At 43.2% G+C, this 19,155-nt stretch overlaps 3 protein-coding genes across 4 annotated transcripts in view; all 3 read right to left on the bottom strand.

The window, feature by feature from the left end:
• Positions 1 to 394: 394 nt before the first annotated feature.
• hps5 (HPS5 biogenesis of lysosomal organelles complex 2 subunit 2) lies at positions 395 to 10,954 on the bottom strand. The gene is made up of 23 exons (XM_053886197.1): positions 10,797 to 10,954; positions 9,241 to 9,370; positions 8,762 to 8,872; positions 8,596 to 8,660; positions 8,246 to 8,438; positions 7,888 to 8,018; positions 7,564 to 7,782; positions 7,426 to 7,497; positions 7,242 to 7,330; positions 6,294 to 6,472; positions 5,978 to 6,136; positions 5,093 to 5,252; positions 3,888 to 4,005; positions 3,608 to 3,754; positions 3,268 to 3,336; positions 2,698 to 3,197; positions 2,488 to 2,608; positions 2,250 to 2,399; positions 2,064 to 2,183; positions 1,707 to 1,820; positions 1,528 to 1,634; positions 1,036 to 1,321; positions 395 to 599 (listed from the first exon to the last, which is right to left on the bottom strand). The coding sequence occupies exons 2-23, from the start codon at positions 9,346 to 9,348 to the stop codon at positions 539 to 541; spliced, it is 3,279 nt and encodes a 1,092-aa protein (XP_053742172.1). The 5' UTR covers positions 9,349 to 9,370; positions 10,797 to 10,954; the 3' UTR covers positions 395 to 538.
• Positions 10,955 to 11,173: 219 nt separating this feature from the next.
• gtf2h1 (general transcription factor IIH, polypeptide 1) lies at positions 11,174 to 17,237 on the bottom strand. Of its 2 annotated transcripts, none has more exons than XM_053885878.1 (15): positions 17,063 to 17,237; positions 16,562 to 16,724; positions 15,694 to 15,886; positions 14,939 to 15,104; positions 14,761 to 14,854; positions 14,454 to 14,603; positions 14,307 to 14,386; positions 13,437 to 13,564; positions 13,277 to 13,364; positions 13,112 to 13,200; positions 12,587 to 12,704; positions 12,402 to 12,492; positions 12,189 to 12,304; positions 11,963 to 12,055; positions 11,174 to 11,898 (listed from the first exon to the last, which is right to left on the bottom strand). In XM_053885878.1, the coding sequence occupies exons 2-15, from the start codon at positions 16,713 to 16,715 to the stop codon at positions 11,812 to 11,814; spliced, it is 1,647 nt and encodes a 548-aa protein (XP_053741853.1). In that variant the 5' UTR covers positions 16,716 to 16,724; positions 17,063 to 17,237; the 3' UTR covers positions 11,174 to 11,811. The 2 variants fall into 2 exon arrangements, with proteins under 2 accessions (XP_053741853.1, XP_053741852.1); XM_053885877.1 differs by having other exon boundaries at positions 11,177 to 11,898; positions 17,068 to 17,237.
• Positions 17,238 to 17,701: 464 nt separating this feature from the next.
• The window catches only part of LOC128770410 (mucin-5AC-like), a 32,897-nt gene continuing 31,443 nt past the window's right edge, over positions 17,702 to 19,155 (bottom strand). Inside the window, exons 47-49 of the mRNA XM_053884823.1 lie at positions 19,084 to 19,123; positions 18,685 to 18,808; positions 17,702 to 18,606 (exon numbers count right to left, since the gene is read on the bottom strand). Coding sequence (XP_053740798.1) covers positions 18,159 to 18,606; positions 18,685 to 18,808; positions 19,084 to 19,123 — 612 coding nt within the window. The 3' untranslated portion in view covers positions 17,702 to 18,158. The remainder of the gene's footprint in view (positions 18,607 to 18,684; positions 18,809 to 19,083; positions 19,124 to 19,155) is intronic.

Raw genomic sequence — 19,155 nt, 5'->3', positions numbered from 1 at the left:
GAAATGAATGGAGGCGACTGATGAAGACCAAATGTTCTGGGCTGGATCTCTTTGAAGCTCCAGGTGTGTGATAGCATCACCCGTGTCCTCAATGCCATTTCATTAACTTGTTATTAACATTATCTCTGCTGACCCACATGTGCGCACCATCTTCGCTGTGTGTGAGAGAAGAGTTGAGATACTGCGTTTGTCCTGGAAAGAAGGGCTTCCAATACATCTGCCTGACCTAAATCCTCTCCGTTTTTGGTTCCAGTTTCATCCACCAACTGTGGGAACTGACATGTGCATAGAGGGATTATGTTTCCAACAGCTCCGAGAGCAGAAATGGAAACGTGTGACCTTACAGCACTTGGCAATAGAGGAAAACAAGGGTCACCACTCTCAATGGATTTCAAATATCTTTTATTTACATGTCCCAGGTTAAAACTCTGTTGAGTGTATAATACTGATAGATTTGTACAAATACCAAGCAGTTTAACAATATTTTCAGTCAGTTATCAATAAATTATTTCCGGAGCTCTCTGCAGCTGGTCTTGGTTCAGGCGTGTTGAGACCACAGGAAGCGGTCGCAGCGTTCCAACATGGTCTGGATTGTTGCCCTGAAACAGAAAATCACAGAACTGTTAGAACTTTCACCCACAATCCTGCCATGGCTCGTTCACATCAGCTATCAATCATTACTTCTTGGCCCCAGATGTGCGATGGCAAGAGTGATAGATTGGCCATAAGGAAGACAGTAGAGTCAGAAATGAACTACAACACATCTGACGCACTAAAGTCCATCTTTCACTTGATACAACCTGACAGAGAGCAGGTCAGAGGTCACTGCTTTACTCACTTCAAATTGCGTGGAGAACCTTATTGTTTCTATCTGGGAGTTTGGACAAAAACATGTTTGCTAAGTGCCTATTGTCAAGCAAGTCAATAGACACGAATGAAAATGAAGATTGTATTTTGTCATCTCAATGAAAGAAGAAAAAAAACACTGAAAACACCTGCTTTACATCAGTAAGTAGAGGTGGAGGCCCGACTCACCGCTGCCTCTTCTCAGCCACTCTCAGCAGCTGGCACACAAGCTTGGAATGAGGTGAGAGAACCAACTGGACCCCACACTCTTCCAGCACCTCCAGGGCTCGATCAGGGCCAGCGGTTCGAGCCAGCATCAACGTCAAATTCTCTGGGTTTATTCTCCCTCCGCAGTCAGTGGAGCCATTCAACAGAGTGCTGCCATTCATCCCGCCGGTCTCTTGCGACCCGCTGCTGCCCCGCTGAGACAACTGGACCAGGAGCTTCCATTCCTCCAGAGTCTCTGGCTTCATGCCTGAAACACAACACAAAGAGTTTTCTGACACTGAACAACAGGAATTGGGAAAGAAAAAAATCATTGACAATCTTGGCTCTGTACTGTAGCTGTTCAACTGTTGCAGGTGTTATGACAACTTCATGATCTGCTTAATAAAACCCCAAGGTCATGACATGACCATGATGACGACCACAGCCCTCAGTTCTGGTGTGTTGCCGTGTCACCTTCAGGTTCCTCCAGCAGAGCGATATCGTCCAGCTGACAGATGGTTGAGAAAGCTTGGGAGCGCAGCTGCAGTTGCCGACAGAGTGTGAGGTAACCCGACCAGTAACTGCAAACACAAGATGGATATCTGGATCCACTGCCTTCAAAGGAACGACGTCCCGAGTGAAGCGTGCCGTACCCATGACGTCGACAGGCTTCGGCCATTTTCTGCTTGGAGGTCAAGTCGGTAGGAAGTCGAATCAGCAGAGAAAGGAGGCGTCCATATCCCCAACTGAAGCGATGGGAGTGCCACCTGTAAAAGTCCCAGTCATTAGCTGCCATGTCGAGGCTCATGCTCTGCTCACCCCAGACACACACACACACGAGAACATGGAAGGCATGGAGAGATGGAGCCCATAGCAAGTGAGAGGGAAGTGGACACAAGGCAGGAACAGTAGCTGTAACGCACACATGCGATCCATGGCATCCCAGTTTAAAACGATCAATTGAGTTTTGGGGACATGGAGACAGAGTCCAGATCAAGATGGACCCCTACCTGGGCTCTCCATCTGGGGTGAGAGTGTCACAGTGCTGCGGGGCATCATGGCTCAGGGCCAGCTCCATCCAGTCATGCTGCAGCGACTGTGGCTCCATGAGAGACTGCAGAAAAGACACCCTATGGAAAGAGTCAGAGTTCTATCACGCCATCTTGAGGTTCTGGCGCCCCAGCACGGTGCGATACCTGTGTTCCTCAGCTTGAGTCTGCACCAGGTTATCCAGATAAGCCAGGAAGTGGCTGCTGTGCGCCATGAACATCACGTCTGCAGGGGTTATGGTGGGGTAGAACTGAGAAATGGAGCGCACAGCAGCCTCGCCGTGCTTCTCGTACAGCCTACACACACACACACACACACACACGATCCACATGATCGAGACCATCACATGAGCTGACACTCGGGAGAATATAGTGATATAGTGACCTGTGCAGGTGTGCCAGGAGAGGCGGGGAGCTCCAGGGCTGCAGTTCCCTCAAAAAACGCAGCGATCTCTGTAGGTCTCCTTTCTGGATCACCTCCACCACTTTACTGGACTGAGTTGCATCTGAATATCCAGAACATTCTGATCATTCTTGTAACAGTCTTTGCAATGATGTGTCATGTTATTCGATTCTGCTATGAGAAGAGTCTCACCCAACATGGCCTCGATGAAGGAGCTCTTCACCTCCTGCTGGGAACAGAGCAGACACATGCGCCCGGTGCGTTCCTGGTCCAGCAGAAAGAAGTAACGTCGGAGAAAGGTGGTGCAGCTCAGCGCAGGACTCTCTGGCAGGCTGCTGAAGGCGCTTAGCTCTGTGTAGAGCGTAGCCAGCTGAGTCAGGTCAGCCTGGAGGTCCGACGGTAGTGGTGTCGGGGACACCACTCGAATGGGTTCTGGAGGACTGAGTTGTGTGCTGCTGACGTCTCCTGTCCGATCGTCCTCACACTTGGGTGGTGAGCTGTCAGCCTCCTCTGGGACAGGCTCTTCAAAAGAACACTGGTCGCAGGTCGGCTCTTCTGCGTCAGAGGAACCCGAGGCAGACAAAACACCCTCTGGTTGACCAAGAACTCGCTCCAAGACCAGCAACCACTGGAGGAGAGCATCTTTCAAACAGACTGGATCCAGAAGAATCATGGGATCTAGAGTCTGGCGACTGGTGAAACGACGATAAAATGTTAGCACAGGCACCAGAGGAGGGTCTCCTGAGGGGACTCCGTACTCACACAGCTCTCTCTGTGGCGGCCCGGAGCTCCAGCAGTTCAGCCTGCGAGCTGGACATCTCATCGTAGACTCTGCACCGAAACAACTTAGATCAGCTTCAGTCAATTGAAACATTTGCCGCATGTGTTGACAAGCATCTGAAGTACATTACTACAAAGCAGCATTTTGGGGAGGATTGTCGGGCTGCTGTCACTGAGCCGAGAACTATTAAACACTGCAGGACTTCAGTGTTTTTTTTTCTTTTTTAATTTTCTTAAGATGTTGACAAACCGACTACCATATGCCAAAATGCAGCAGGCACCTGAGGCACGTGCTCCTAAAACATCATGTAAAAACACTCACTCATTTGCTAGCTCCTCTGAGGACATGGCAGCTGCTACTGACACGTCGCCCGGTGCACCCTCCCGGTACTCTGGCCTCTGTCGGTGGTCAGTGTTCATCTGGAGTGTGTTGATCTTCTCCGTTGTCTTTTTAACAAAACTAGAAACACTGAGGACAGAACATAGACACATAGTTAGCTACTGAGTTACAAGGGATGGGTTCCAATGAAAGTGAAAGCAGCATGTATGAATAAGAGTACTCTTCGGAGTAAAGAGGAAGTGAATAAAATCGGTGCGCTCACCTGTCTTTGACGGCCTGCAGCGCGATGCGGGGCGGCTTGGCCCGGAATGTGAGGGGGAGATGGAACGGCAGGCCTTGATCTGACCGCACACCCTCCATACGGTCATGGTTATGCAGCTCTAAACGACAATTTGGGACAAAAGCCACAGGTGGATGGAGCAAAGAAAAGGTGTGATGAGATGAAGCGGTGACTGAGCGACTGGCAGAGGGCGACAAATGCACAGTTAAATGATAAAACCCAGAACCAAGATGGAAACGTGAGTGATAAAATGGCAGAGAGGCAAAGAAGTCAAATTGAAAGTCGCAAAAAAAGTCCACATTACAAGGCCTCACTCAACACCTGTAGCAACAAGCCTCACACAGCGTTTTTGTTGAATCACAAAATGCTCTAAAGTCGACTGCAGGACAGATTTTCAACACTCCAAGGCACGCAGAATGATCAAGAATGTTTTGCACTACAGAGATTTCTGCTGTGTCCTACGGAGCCCTGGAAGTGACTTGCGAGTGTTTATTTTTTTGGATGTGGCATGCATGACTTTTTTTTTTTTTTTTTTTTTTATCACAAGATAACAATTATTGTTTATTATCTTATTATTTTTATCTTGTAAGAATTTGTATCTCGAGACAACTGTAATCTCTGGATAACTTTTATCTTTATCTCAAGATACAATAGTAAATGTCAGCGCATCCGTAACTGCCTCACTGGGAAAGCATTTGTACATATCCACCTGAAACCACTGTCTCCCATGACTTCGTAGCTTGTTTGTCAACGTTGTTGCTCACTGTCTGCAAGTCAGTGGGTTTTTAACACTCTGATCAAGTGCCTTCCACTCCAAATAATACCATATGTGGCTAAGCTATACGTATTATGTGTGACATGCATGACTTCATTTTTTTAATGAAGATATAAAATGATCTCAAGATACAATCTATTTATCTCGACATAACAGTTATCTCTGGATAAAAAAAATATTAAGTCATGCATGTCACATCCCAAAAAAATAAATGTCACTTGCAGGGCTCTGTAGTGTTCCCTTAATTTGGAAAACACATTTGACCATTTGATCATGTAAGCGCATCAAAAAAAAAGAGCCTGGACTAAATTCAAATATAAAATGAAACTTGTCAAACAAATTTTAGTTAAAAATAAAAACCAGATTAAATAGCAGCAATAATTCAGCGTCTGAAAGGTCCTCACAACCTTACCATGATCCGCTTGGTCATCCTCTTGCGTGAAGCTGAAATCTTTCAGCCGCTCCTCCTCCGACATGGAATGATTGATGAAGGAGCCGGTGTCTTCGTCAGACTGGCTTCCTCTTCGACTGATGACGCGGTAGATCCCACAGTCCAGAACATTGAAGCTATCCTGGAGGATGAATTCGTTTATCAAGCAAATTTCTGTATGTCACCGAGTGTCATCAATAAGATTCTGAAACAAATGTTCATGTAATGTGGGCTCCAGCATTTCACATGAATAGAACATTCAATACATAATTTTGTAATGATAAAACTGCTCTGTCAAACATTGGTGAACAATGAAGAACAGCTTGATGGAGACAGAGAAATCTCAGCATTGGCTTTCTCTTTCCCTCTATTGGCTTATTATATTACCATATTAACCCTCTTGGAAGGAAAACCTATAGAGAAGCCTCTTTTTGTTACCATGACTCATATCCATTGAACTGACAGCCTGAGGGCTGCAAAAAGTCTCCGTGTTCTTAAAGGGAAACTGAAAAGTCATCTTTGTAGGGACACTTTCTTTTAAGATGATTTGAGAGTGCAGTTAAGATTGTAATCCAAAATCCTATTTTAATCTCTGGTGTTCCTCCACTAGGGGGCGCAGATGTGGGCGTTCCTTTGATCGTGCTTCCATCCCAAACACATCTACAGTGTGTGAGTGTGTATATCCACAAGTGCATAGATAGAACGGAGTGCCTAAGATGAAGGTATTGCTTGTCATCTTTAAGATTTTCTGATGTGAGTTTCATCATGAAAAGCGCTTTAGAAATAAGGGTGAATTCATGATATCTGTCATTCAGGATTGACAGATGTGGCCTGAGAGAGGAGCAACTTTGAGACACGTGTGCTTACATGAGAGGAGATGCTGCTTCTGCGACTGCTGGATGCAGAGTCCAGAGGCTCCAGTTTAGCAATCACGTCCTCCAGCTGACCTATCAGCTCATGATTCGCACTGGAGCCAAGCTGGGACTTGAGATACTCCAGGCGGTCGATCGGAGTGCACTTTCTGGCCTGAATCAGGGAACAACAGTGACAACTCTCTTTACTTTCATGCATTGCAAAATGAATTCCAAATGATGGTTGCAATCTAGAGTCATTTCTACTTGACCGTCGAAAGCTTTCTTATCCTGTCACAAAAGCACAGGATGGACATTTGCTCCCTCCTCACCCTGCTGGCGATGATGGTGTGCTGGAACATGCAGCAGACGGTAGCAGCCAGGTGCCAGGACTCCCGACGCAGCAGACGCTCGACACAACGCTCCGCAGACAAGAAGGAGAGGTGGGACAGACGGCCACTGCCATGCAGACAGAAGAGCTCGCTGCGGTAGACGGCTATGTCGAGCAAATCTGCAGACACACAAGGAAGCTGACAACATGAGCCGCTGGTGTAAACCCCATCCTGACAATGAGTTCGAAACCCCCAGCACATTCAGTCAAGCTCACATTTGCCCTCTGTACACAAGAGCTCCGTAGGGTTACATACCATTTCACAAGTTCTTTCATCATGTAATGGTGTATAAAGCCATCTTTATATTGTTATTCACAGATAAACTTTGTCGACCATGCACAGTTAGAAAAAGATCAACTGTTAACACTAGAATGCTGAACAAACTTATAACAAATAATTAACAAATTTATAAACTATTTACTTGCCTATTTTCTGTTTCAAAGTGAACTGTTGGTGTCCATGACTGGGCTAAATATCGCCAGGAAAACAAGACGTAACTCAATACTTAACAATTTCAAACCAATATTCTGTAAATACGCATATAAATAAGTAGTTTACTTATGTAAATAAATGTACCCTTATCTAAAGTATGATCAAACAGTCAATAAAACAAAATACTACTGGGAATGCACACATTTAAGTAAAACAATGAATACTCATGTTCATTTTTTGTATTTTTATACTTCAACAACTGATTTAGATGAAATCAGATATAGTATATTGAAAAATATTTTTGAATCTGGTGATGGGCTTCACGATTGTTATGGTTATATGAGCACAATGAAATGGCTTTGGTCACAACCTCAACTGAACACTCAGCCCGCTTGAATGTTTTTAGACTTTGTCATATATCCACTTATATTTAAAATACATAAGCTACAGACAAACCTTTGACTTCAGTCCACAGAAGAACTTGACCGTTGTGAGGCGTGAAGATATAGATGGCTGAATCCGTCCACGTCAGCAGATTTTGGTCACTTTATAAATAAGAGTGCACATAGTATGATAATAGTAATAATAGTAGTTTCATTAGGTTATTTTTTAAATATATACGATATGACTATGTAATTACCCAAAGTACAGCAGTTTGGGGAAAGCCACAGACTGGGGTCCTCTGGGATCTTGATCAATGTGCGGCTCATTTCTGGAGGGATCCGATAAGAAAGCTCATATTCATGCAGAACAACAACAGAGTCATCTCGGTGCAAACCTGAAGGTGATGAGCGGTAAGGGAGGACATGCAAGCAGCTGTTTGAACTGGTGTGTACTCAGAACGTCGCCGTTGAAACTGGCTTCCCATATTCGAGACCCTGGTCTTGCACAGTAGAGCAGAGGAGGTTGGCCAGCCAGTAATCCTTTGTTTTGAGGGAAGAAACAAGCCCCAAACTCGCCATCACGCTCCTTATATCCCACACGCCAGAACTTCTCTCTGAAGGGTTTGTTACCAAACAATTAGTGCTGAAGTCTACCAACACCACTTTGAATAAAAATCGCAGAGCAGGTCAGGTCACTGGCAAGAGGCAGTAGAACTCACTTCTCAGTGTCACAAAGATAGACTCTACTAAGAGAAGACACAAGCAGCCGTCCCTCCTGATACCCGAGCTGAACCACTTTAGAGTCCACAGTGGCAACCGTCTGCACAGGGAATATGACAAATGCCGATCCCTAGAAGCACAGACATCACCTTAAAGGATCCTCTTGGACACAACTTCATCAGAAGAAAACATTGAAAACAGGCTGTGCTCTCTTGTTTCTGAGATGTTTCTGTAGGGCTCCCAGCTAATGTACTATAAGTGGCAACGATCAGGGCCTCTTGGAGATATTAAGAAGAGCTACAAATGTTTCTATTACTAAGAAAACTTCCTCCTTAATATAGGTATTTCCAACTTCACCTTTCCAAGCTTGGAGGATCCACCACGAAGACATGACACTTTGCCTCCTGAGTCCCCGACGAACACCCTGAGCGAACTTGTGTCCCAACAGATGGCAGTGATGGCCTGACCTCGGTGCTCCCAGGACACACTCACTCGCTCTGGACGTCCTCGTCGCTCCAAATGCAGCTCCCAGATCACCACCAGCCCAAGACTGGACACATGAAGTCAAAACCATCAGCAACAAAATAGTAGAATAGAACAGAAAACACAATGTTGTCACTGCAATGTTACAACATTATTGCCATATCCAGAATATGTCATGAAATGGTACATGACCATGCAGGAACTTAGAATAAAAACAAGCTCACCTTGTTGCAACAGCTATGAAATCTTCATCATGCGGGCAGCAGGCCACTTGAGTGATGGATCCCTCCTATAGGCAAAGAGATGGAATTTTAAAAATCTTTGTATGGAAGCTCCACTACCAAAATACTAGAATTAATTCTTGTGCGGAGTCAACGCTTTACATTTTACCTTGTGAGTGAGAATGAGTCTTTGTTTCCATCCTTCTCTCTGAATCAGGTGCAGGCCACCGGCTGATGTTCCTAATGCCAGCCACTTCCTGGACACGGCCAAACTGGTGCACTGGAAACACAAAATATGTTTATTGCAATTTTAATTCAATATTGCTGAAGAGAAATATGGAAGAATCCTATTTTTCAGTTGTCAGTTTGGAGGAAAGAGAAGGCTGATCATGACGTCTTTATCCAAAATGTTTGTATAAAATAATAAAGACAAAGTAATTCCGTCAGTAAAGGACGGTGAGAATCTTGTCAGAATAGTTAATTCCTTTCTAAATATAATTGAGATGCAAAAAAAAGATGTATAAAAAGGAAAATGCAACATGTTTTGGTCTTGGATAAAAATGACAAGAATGCTCAATATTCAATAGCTTACCCTTGAATCTCCACAATATGAACATGGTAAGAAACAAAACCTGCTGTGAAACCAACCTTGAGCCTGCCAGAGTCTAAGCGGAGAGTTGAGAGAAGTGGATCCAGGCAGTCGAACTCGGCCAGAACATGAGTGTGGAGCTCAGGTACGACGGGAACTGACGACATCTTCACTGCAGGTCCTCCACCACTGAGAATGGGAGAAAGACTTCACTGACAGAACAGACATCAGTCATATCTCAAGCCTTTCAGTTAAGTGGCACCATGTGACTTCTCAATGGCGCATTTACCGGCTGAAATTGAACACTGCTGACTCCACTTTACACAATTTCTAGCATGCTGCCTCCGGAAAATGACGTCACTCAGTTGCATAAACCATTCGCTGATATGTTCCTTAAGAAATTAAAGCTTAAACCGAAGACAATGAGTGAGTGGAATTGATAAAGCACATGGAGCTCAGATGAACCTCAAATAACAGATGCACATAATCAGATCGCACTCAAAATGTTGAAGTTTGCAAACTATATTACTTTCATTGCAACAGTTCAATGTTTGGTGAAGAAAAAAAATTAAAAACAAAATACATTTGGAAGTCCTGAACTCATTGTATCAACATTCTGAAGGCAACAATTCAGAATTGTCTTATTGAATAGATGTGTCATAGTGCAGCGCATGAATACACAAATTCAAATCATGTAATATTTAAACTCAACATAATGTACTAGTATCTAAAATGCAACGGTTCTACCCTTAAATTTTCACTTATCTAAACTGAGACACGACACCTTGGAAAACATGTTGAACAACAAGGATCGAGAGCCCCGAATAATTGTTAGCAAAAAATACTAATAATTGGAACAGAGAATAGCAGGTCTTCTTCAGAATCTAGTCTGGACCTGTTTAGTGAAAGAGTAGAATGTCACAGGTGGTCACCAGCTCACAACACATCACTATAAATAGTGGTATACACTAACAGTAACAAACTGATGGTAAATGAGCAAAAGCAAAACCACCAGAAAAATAAATAATACATGAACAGACTCATATTTAGCTCTTTCATAAGCTTCACCAAAGAGTGAAATGATCCAAGTCAGTTTGCTTCGTTACAGAGGTTTAAAAACAATACATGAAGAAGTCTTTAAAGCAAAAAGTGAAAGCGAGCGTACCTTACGTTGTAGCCTCGATTACGCTCTTTGCGTACCAACGCTTTCAATGAGTGAATGTTTGCTGACATTCGAGCGTCAACAACAAACCGACAAACAAACCTTTCAAAGGGAAATTCTTCTCCACTTTGAGGTGAACTCATTCAACTGATAACGACAAGAACTAGGTCGAATGTCCGCTATCTTAGCGTCCAGAGGGGCGAGTCCATCCCCATCACGAGACCCGAGTCTGAGTCTGGTGAGGCTAGCGTTGGCTTTGGCAGCTAAGAACATATCAATAAAGGGATATACATTTGATATACTGCCTCTACGTGTGTCTCCCGACTTCGTGAGCGTATGTCGCAAATCTCTGCTTGTGTTTACAGAGCGGCTACATGCCGAAGGCGGCGGTGGCTTAGCAGTCATGCTAGCAAGAGCAGAGTTTCCGCCGTCACAGAATGAAGTTTCACTCACCTAATGTCTCAGTCCTCACGCCAGCAGTACAGTGGAAGAAGCCGACTGCACATTCGCCGCGCGAGGAAAGACCTGCCTCCCTCTTTTGAAAGAGGTCGGAGTCGCTCAGCTGATGAGGGCTTCCTGAGAGCGGTGGGGCGAGAGTGGACGAATCGAGAAGATCGTTGAAAGGGCGCACGCCCGCGCGCACACGTCAGAGAGAAACCTCTTCCCCTTTTCAATCCATTCACTTCCCTGAAACAACACTGTTAGAACAATGGTCACCACATTTAATACACCATGAATCAAGACAGGTTCATGTTTTGTATTTATAAATGACGCTCTTCAGAGGTTGCACCACCGCGTGATCTGCCCAGTCACCTAAGTATAGGGGCTACATTTTCTGTAACGTCCAAACTTAAATCATTTTCAACTGAATATTCAATGTAGTCGGCCAAAAATACAAAATCCAGTCCAGAGAAATCAGTAAATGTGTCATTAAACTCAGACACAATGACACACCTTTTTTTTTGCTCGATCAAAACAAAACCAAAAAGCGCAAAAGTCTAAACCCAAACGACAGTTTTCAACATTTTCTTTAATTCGGAGAAACATTTTGGTCTACAGTGCAGATAGAAGGTGCAGACAAACCGAACCAGCAACCATGTTGTTTGCGTCACAAACATTAAAGCACTCCAGTGTTGAATGTCTTTACATTATTGCTATGCTCCGTCCCAAGGCTCAGCGTCCTCCTGGCAGTTCTCATCCGTGTCTCCTGAGGGCTTTTCTCATTTCCACTTGAAGTTTGGTCACATTTTTTTATTAAGGTTCCATTGGACCAACTTCTCTTGACTTAAAAAAAGTTGACAAAACTTATAAAAGTAATTCATACATCAGTCTGTCAATCATATGGGTTGTAGCAGCGCTTTTCCTCATGATAAGCCACTGTCATCTATCGGCTCCTTGACAGTCTGAAGAGGCTCCTCAGCCCAGTCCATAATACTTTAGTCTTCCTCTTCAAATGAGTCATTCCTCCTCAGTTTCTCCTCATCATGCGGCGGGTTTGCCAGACATGGAACTTGCTGTAGGCCGTCTGCAACATCTGCTCCAAATGTCCCGTGAGCTGTGTGGGCATGACATTGTTTCAAACACGAGGATGAACCAGGACAAGCCACTCTAATACTTACATTGGTACTTAAATACTGTCGCTGAATCTGTTCTTGGAAAGGACGGAGTTTGGTCATCTGAAATCTCTCCAGATTAGTCTTCATTTTAACCACCTGCAATCCACATAAAACAAGCATTATGATCCCATATGGCAACAATATTCCCTTAACCAATATTACGTTTTAACCTCTTAATTTTAAATGCAGTTAACATTAAGTGTTTTTTTTAGTCGCTTATGAAAGTCACCTTCTCTTCCAAAAATGGTGAGTTTACAGGGAAGCAGGACCAGAAGTGCCTCAACAATTCAGCAGCAGCCACATAGAGATGCTTCAACTCTCCTTGAAGATCTGAGGGAACCATCTCTGTGGAGAGATTGTTTTAAGCAGACAAGCAAGAAGTCAACACACAATCATGCAGAGATCCCAGTGGATGGAAGAGAAACCAGAAAAGACCACGTACGATTTACAGCGTGCTGCACTCCCGTCTGCATCAGCAGACCTCCTGGAGAGAGAGCTGCGATGGCAGAACTTGCGGCTGAACTTGTCAACACCTGTAAAGAGAAGGTAAAACACTTCAATGGTCAGCTCAAGGTTGACACTGAAGAGGGCCTTGGGCATCAGGGGAGGACGTGGGTGTGGTCGAACCTGAGTAAGGTCGGGTTTGTAATTTGCCATCTCATGCCGGATGCAGCTGACGGAATTGATGATTTCCTGGCTTGTTGTGTACTGTTGTGACTGCAGAGGCACAGGGCCGTGAGCATACCTGCAGGAATCAAGACAAATAAAACTGAAAAAAAGGATCTGTGACAGACAAAATGGTGGACTCATAATTCTGCAATTATATTGATACTGGGTTGATACGATGGGTGCTACGAAAAAAAAAATGGTGGAATAGAAAAATAGAAGGGAGATGTTGCTGCTTTAAAAGAAATATTTCTCACATTTTTATATAAAACTCAGATAATATGGCAACACAACATAACTTTCAAATTGTTATTGAACTTCAATTAAATTATATAATTTGTCTGTCACTAAGTGTACCGACTTGTTTCCTTATGGCCTTCTTGGCTGACCTTTGCTTGACCTTGCCATTATGAAATATGATACATACATAAAAACGGGTTGGCTCCAGTACAATACAGCATTGAGATAAAAGTGAAAATGTCTTACCTGTCTGACTTTTTCAGGTTCAGCGCAACTGTTTTTGGTCCATTTTCCATTTGCAGATCCTCATACTCGATAGCTTCTTGTAATTTAACCTTCAAAGGGGAAAGTGAGTTACTCCTCTGAATGACGGTGCGTTGGTGTGAGAGCATTATTATTACTGAAGGCCACCTTTTTTAAAGGAGGCTGGAAGAAGTCAGAATCTCTTGAGTTTCCATCTGTGCTGCTTGTTTCACTCGCTTGGTCAGTAGGTGCGTCACTTTTGAGCAAAACACAAACGTGAGCATGACACAGGTGGTCATGTGTCCATCTGTCATCTCTTTTGCATTACCCTTTGCGTGTGCTAGCAGCCAGCACCATGGCACTGTGATTGTTGAACCGCTTTATAATGGCGTGGTTGCTGCTCTCCTTCACTGTCCTGTTGGAAGTTGATGGTTGTGCTGTGCAGACGCCATAACCCTGTCGCACACAAGAGATTTAAAGACAGCTGACAATGGACAAGCTTCCACTGTAAACTGTAGACTGTAAAAAATAAAAAAATAAACAGCTGATAGTCTCCATCAATGTTTTTGTGGGTTGTCTCTTATTTTAATGTGACACATTCATCTTCAACATCTATAAGTTATGGGTGCCGTCTGTGCTGTAGAAAGGTCCTCACGCACGTGCACCCAGTTTAAAAATGCATGAGGATCACTTCTAAACTATTTTTGAAAACAAGGTCCAGCATTGAGACTGACTCATGAAACAAACTGGGCAATGTTCTGAACCTGAATCATGGCAGAGCTGCACAGACGCAGGAGAAAACAGCACATTTTGAGCGCTTTAAAGTTAATAAAACACCTGTGATTTCTTCTGTTTGATGTGACAAGGCTAAACATGTTGGCAGCATGATGGCCTTTAGTCTGTACAAATCCGTATATTTGCCACATAGTTCAAACAAAAAGACAAGACATTACAGTAATCCAGTCTTTTCTAGTTGAAGTTTTAATCCTAAAAATGAAGGTTAAAGAAGTGCAGACTTTGCAAAAATGTCCTCACTCTGCTGGTCATAAACTGAAGTGTCACACAGCACTAGTACAAGAACACACGACCCTCTCCACTGCACCCGGAGAGCAACAAGAACAAACCTCAACAAACCAACTGCAACAACTTGGTTTCATTCTTTAAATGGTAAAAATGTGCCACCAACGGATCATCTCACCTCATCCAGTGATTTATCCTCCAATGAGAGGAGGTCCACCAGAGGATTCTTCACTCCTTGGTTTGCCATATTCTTTATACCTGTGAGTGACCAAATAGATGAGTGAGTTCATAAATAAAAACCACAATCAGTAAAGTAAACAGTCACCTTTTTCATCCTGCTTTGCACATTCTGCAAAAATATCTTGGCTTCCCATGCTGATGCGATCTCTGTGAAAATAATGGGACTGGAAAAAGCGGGTCCAAAACTCTTTCTCAGTAAAGTTGTGTGGCACGTTTTCACGATACTTCTGCTTCACTGCGTGGAGAAAAAAAACCAAACAAAATATTTTATTCATTGTTATTGTAATTCTTGCCCAGCAAGTATACACATTACACTACTTGCACAAAACCTAAAAGCAGCATGGCATTTATATTTGTGCTGTAGCATTATATTTATGACACAAGTGAGTTACCTGCTGGGTACGTTCTGAAAATGGATTCAATGATGTCAGCAGTCAGGTTATATCTTAGGCCATTGCATCCATCTGTTTGAGGTCTAATATCTGCCTGCGGAGCACAAACATTCCAAACAAGGACAGTCAGAATTTACACGTATACCAATACCGATGCTGTGCAGGGGGATCAACTCACCAGAAAGGCTCCTGAAATGCCTACTTCCTGTTTACCGTTATTAACCGTTGACTCGCTGTCATTGAGGCTTCCAACACGGTTCGCCCAAAATTCCTCTGCACTGATCACCTGGCTGACGACTAAATCTTTATACAGTTGGAAAAGCACTGGATCCTCCTGCAGCATTCTGAAATTAAAAGAAGGCCTAGTTATTTTGTTGTGTTTTGCAAGTGCAGATCGACACCAATTTATGGCACACAGTAGCCAAATCTTTCTAAACTGCATTCATATGGAACAACCCAAAACAATTTAAGACTATGTCAAGTCCCTGGAATCTCTTTTAGCACATTTGCTATCTTGAGCACACTTGTTCCGAACGCACATATAGCATTGTATTTCATGTTCATTTTGAAAAGTGAAAGTAAAACCAGGCATCTTAGTGAGTCATTACACCATCCTGGTCATGTAAGAGAAACTAGGGCTTGGTGGATGTCTGTGCATTAATACAGTACATTAATCGACCAACATGAATTTTGAGTTCATTCATTCATTATTATTCTTCGTGTTATTCTTACTCATGAGTTTGAATAAGGAGTAACACACATTTTCAAAAAAAATCAGGAAGTATCCCCTGCACACTCTCTAAATTTACGTAAACTCCAGTTCAAGGACAATCACAAAGGAAATCATTTATCAGATTCACAAGAAGGAGAGAATCTTTATTACTCTGTTTGGGACAGATGAACGGACTTGTTGATTCTTAATAATCAATTCACCTGTTTTTCTCTTCCAGTTCTTTGTTGGCCTTCTTCTTGAACTTGGGCAGAAGTTGCTGCAACAGTTCCTTTGCAGCTTCCCGGTCTTTGAGGGCGGTGCTGTCATTTGAAAAGTGGAATGTGGTGCTCTCACCATTGTGAAGAACAAGCTGAAGCTGGATTTTGGCTTTCCCATCAGGGCTGATCTTCTGACCTGATGAGACAATAATAGGATGGAGGCTCATCACCAAGTGGGGGTTGGCAATAACAGCAAACTGGTGTTCATCTGGGATCTTTCTGAGATGGAGAGAATATCCGATATTCACCATCCATAGGATCAGGACTGCAAGTTTCAGATGAATTAAAATTTATAAGACGTTTGAATAGTGCACGACTGCACTGTTTTCTTTTCTTTAGCATTTATTTTCCTTTCTTAGTCCTTGCATGCATATCTTATTCTATTTTGTTTTACAGTTAACTGTGTGCAGGGAGGATGTCTCGCATTCAGTATTCATGACAATGAAGTTGACTTAGACTTTGGCATGGCACCAGGAAGCTGACATGTTTTAGAGGACAAGTAGGTGACCTCGACTAGGAATGCAAAGCGATTTGGTGAGAATAATCTGTATATTTACCATTTTCCCCACCGTATCTGTACTAATGCTTTGCAAAAAAAAAAAAGCTAGGGCTTGCATTACATCACCCTACCATCTTCATTTAACCCTTGCTTAGTCCTGTTGAGGGTTGCATCCTTGCTAAATAGCACAACATGACTGCTAGTTCCCAGAAAGACAGCAACTCTGGATGAAACCGTTTACATTCATGCAGTTTTATTTTTTATTTTTTTGCCCATGACTGAAATCAAGAAAGATAAAGATAATCCACTTACAGCGTATGTCTGCATACAAGTGACTGACAGTGAATCTGTCTTTTCCTTCGGGACCCCACGCAATACGCTCTGCCATCAGATAGAGTGTTCCGTCTTGCTTTCTCTGTCGGACCTTCTTCAGCACCAGAAGTACTTCCTCAGACAGTGATGCCATGGCAGTGAACTGAGAAATCACAAATAGGAACACATTAAACATCAACTTGCAACTTGCAGACTTATAAATTCGAGTGTGAAGAGTACGTGGTGACATTGATACCGAAAAAGACAAACGATGGGCTCATTCAATCAGAATAGAGCATTCCCACATAAGCAGAGCCAAGTGTGCAGAATGAGTTACTGCTGTCACAGTAATTAATTCGCTAACTATCATCTAGATAGGATTGCACTTCACCCATTAAGGTCCTGCAGATGAAAAGTAATCGTAAAGAACACCCACATCAACTTAGCTAATAAACCTGCGTAAGCTAGCGGCAGACAAGAAGAAAGTCGAAAAAAACTTACTTTACCTCAAATTTAATCAACAACGACACTAATACTCCTCGCCATTCCAACTATTAATCCTGAGAGAACATATCAAAGATGCAAACAGAACGGCATGATTCATATTTCAGACCGTTTATGACTGTTGCAACAATGTACAGCCCAAAGCAAAAGCCGACATGACTGCCACATTCTGTGTAACACTTATATCCGTCCGGGTGGTTCACTTTGAGGCCGTTGGTTCCGCTCAAAGTCGTCTTGTTTATAAAATACTGCGCTCAGACGCCAATATCCGATCTCATGTTGTAAATAACATTTATAAAAACAATACGTCAATTGAGGTGAAAAATAAGGCCCAGCACTCGGTTCTTGTGTCTCACGACATCATAAATTAATGTCGGTTGTGGTATAAACATGCACCCAAAACATGTTATGAATAAGTGGCGAACTAGAATCTACATAGAACAATATTGTAAATTCAAAAATATGTGTTCATTTGTGCATTTCCCACACCTTTAAATATAAAATAAGACGTTCAATGTCGCCTCCTATAGACGGGGTGTGCAGATGCACGCATGCTTGTGTTCGTTTGAGAAGGACGTGTCGGAAACTGTCAATGAAGTTTGTGTATGAGGTAAGGACGCGACAAAGAACAACACGTATGCTTGCTAGACTTTTAATGAAACAGACGACCTTTTATGAGTACATGTGTTACACAATATATTGAGCGTACAGTTCTTCTTTTAAAACACACACATATATTTTATTTCATAGAATGAATCAATGTTTCGCCAGAGATTTTGAAACAGATACAACAACCCAGTCAGCCCAGAAAGACGTTATACGACACCAAGATCTTCTAAGAAGGGTAACTACTTTAATGTAAATGTATGTATGGAACTGCCACAACGGTTTTATTCAGGTTCACGTCGATTTCGCTGCACATTCTGTCAGGTCCCCTCCTATCATGCTTTTATTTTGTGTGGACCTATCCTGTGTGTTTCCGCTGTCTTGACAGAACGCGCGCGATCGGCAGCTGCACCTCATCCTCTCTTGATGAAGGAGTAACTGGACGACAGTGCAGTGCCAGATGATCGTGAACGTTTCAACCGTGGTTCTATGATCGACCCGCCTGAGTGTTTCCTTCAGGTTGATCCTGATTCTGTTGATTCTTTTTTAAGTTCTTCTTTGTGTCCGATTCATTCCGCGCGTTCTTTTTGTTTGGATTTTGGTCACTTCTGGTCTTTGACTTTTGACTTTTGTCTTTTCGTTTATTCTCCCGCAGAGCCTCTTTCTGTTCTCGTTTGGACTCTCTCTCTGCCATTTTGTCTAACCGCCGCTTTTGTCTATTGGCCTCCCTTTGCGCTCTCCCTACTTTTGCATCTCCTGTCATGTCTGAGCCCGTGGCACATTCAGCAGCTTTGCAACCACACTGGTCAACAGAAGTGTAGTTGTGCATCTTCTTGGTGCCATCAGGGCAGTTCATCTCCACTTCCTTCAGGCTCGTAGAAATCTCCTGACAGCAGGCGCACGAATGCATCATAGTATTGCTGTCCGCAGAGTACCTGAGGATAAACAGATATCATCATAGAGAGTTAAGCCAACTCTTGTAAATGAGTCAGACTACTCAGTGAACCACTCACATGGAAGAGGATGCTCCGCAGGTTCCTTCACACTCTGTGATTTCTACCTCATCGACTGACTTACAGCCATTTATGTACAAATATGTGGTGTTTGTCCGGGGTTTGCACTCCGATTTTGGAATACCTGCAAAGTACAATGCATTTAATGTATTTTTGTTGACACATCATTTGATCTCAGTATGTTTGGGGAGGAAACCTCGAGAGGACAAAAGTGCCACAAGGAAACTCGTATAAACACAGAGTGGAGATAGAAAAACATAAGAAGGACCCAGTTTAGTGCAAAACCCGATGCTACCTCCAGCTGGATTCAGAAGGTTGCAGATAAGTGGTGCCCAAGATCCTACAGCATGTTTTGAGTTTTGCTCCCAAACCCTTTTTATTTCCTTAATTTGTACTTACATGTTGGGCAACACCCACTCTTGTCGGTGTGTTCAGTTCCCTGCAGTAAAAGAGAAAACAGTCAACTATTTT

This window comes from Synchiropus splendidus, chromosome 14 (genome assembly GCF_027744825.2).
Source record: "Synchiropus splendidus isolate RoL2022-P1 chromosome 14, RoL_Sspl_1.0, whole genome shotgun sequence".
NCBI lineage: Eukaryota > Metazoa > Chordata > Actinopteri > Syngnathiformes > Callionymidae > Synchiropus > Synchiropus splendidus.
Note: the sequence above shows the minus strand (reverse complement) of the source record. Positions and strands in the feature narration are given on the sequence as shown.

Excerpts from the sequence above, each read along its gene's own strand:
- gtf2h1 (XM_053885878.1), bottom strand. The coding sequence starts at position 16,715 with ATGGCATCACTGTCTGAGGAAGTACTTCTGGTGCTGAAGAAGGTCCGA. Across the intron at positions 14,855-14,938 it reads GCATTTCAGGAGCCTTTCTG|GCAGATATTAGACCTCAAAC; the intron begins GTGAGTTGATCC and ends TGTGCTCCGCAG. Across the intron at positions 12,056-12,188 it reads CACCATTTTTGGAAGAGAAG|GTGGTTAAAATGAAGACTAA; the intron begins GTGACTTTCATA and ends TGTGGATTGCAG.
- hps5 (XM_053886197.1), bottom strand. The coding sequence starts at position 9,348 with ATGTCGTCAGTTCCCGTCGTACCTGAGCTCCACACTCATGTTCTGGCC. Across the intron at positions 7,498-7,563 it reads TTACCGCTCATCACCTTCAG|AAATGAGCCGCACATTGATC; the intron begins GTTTGCACCGAG and ends GGATCCCTCCAG. Across the intron at positions 6,473-7,241 it reads TCTGTGGACTGAAGTCAAAG|ATTTGCTCGACATAGCCGTC; the intron begins GTTTGTCTGTAG and ends GTGTGTCTGCAG.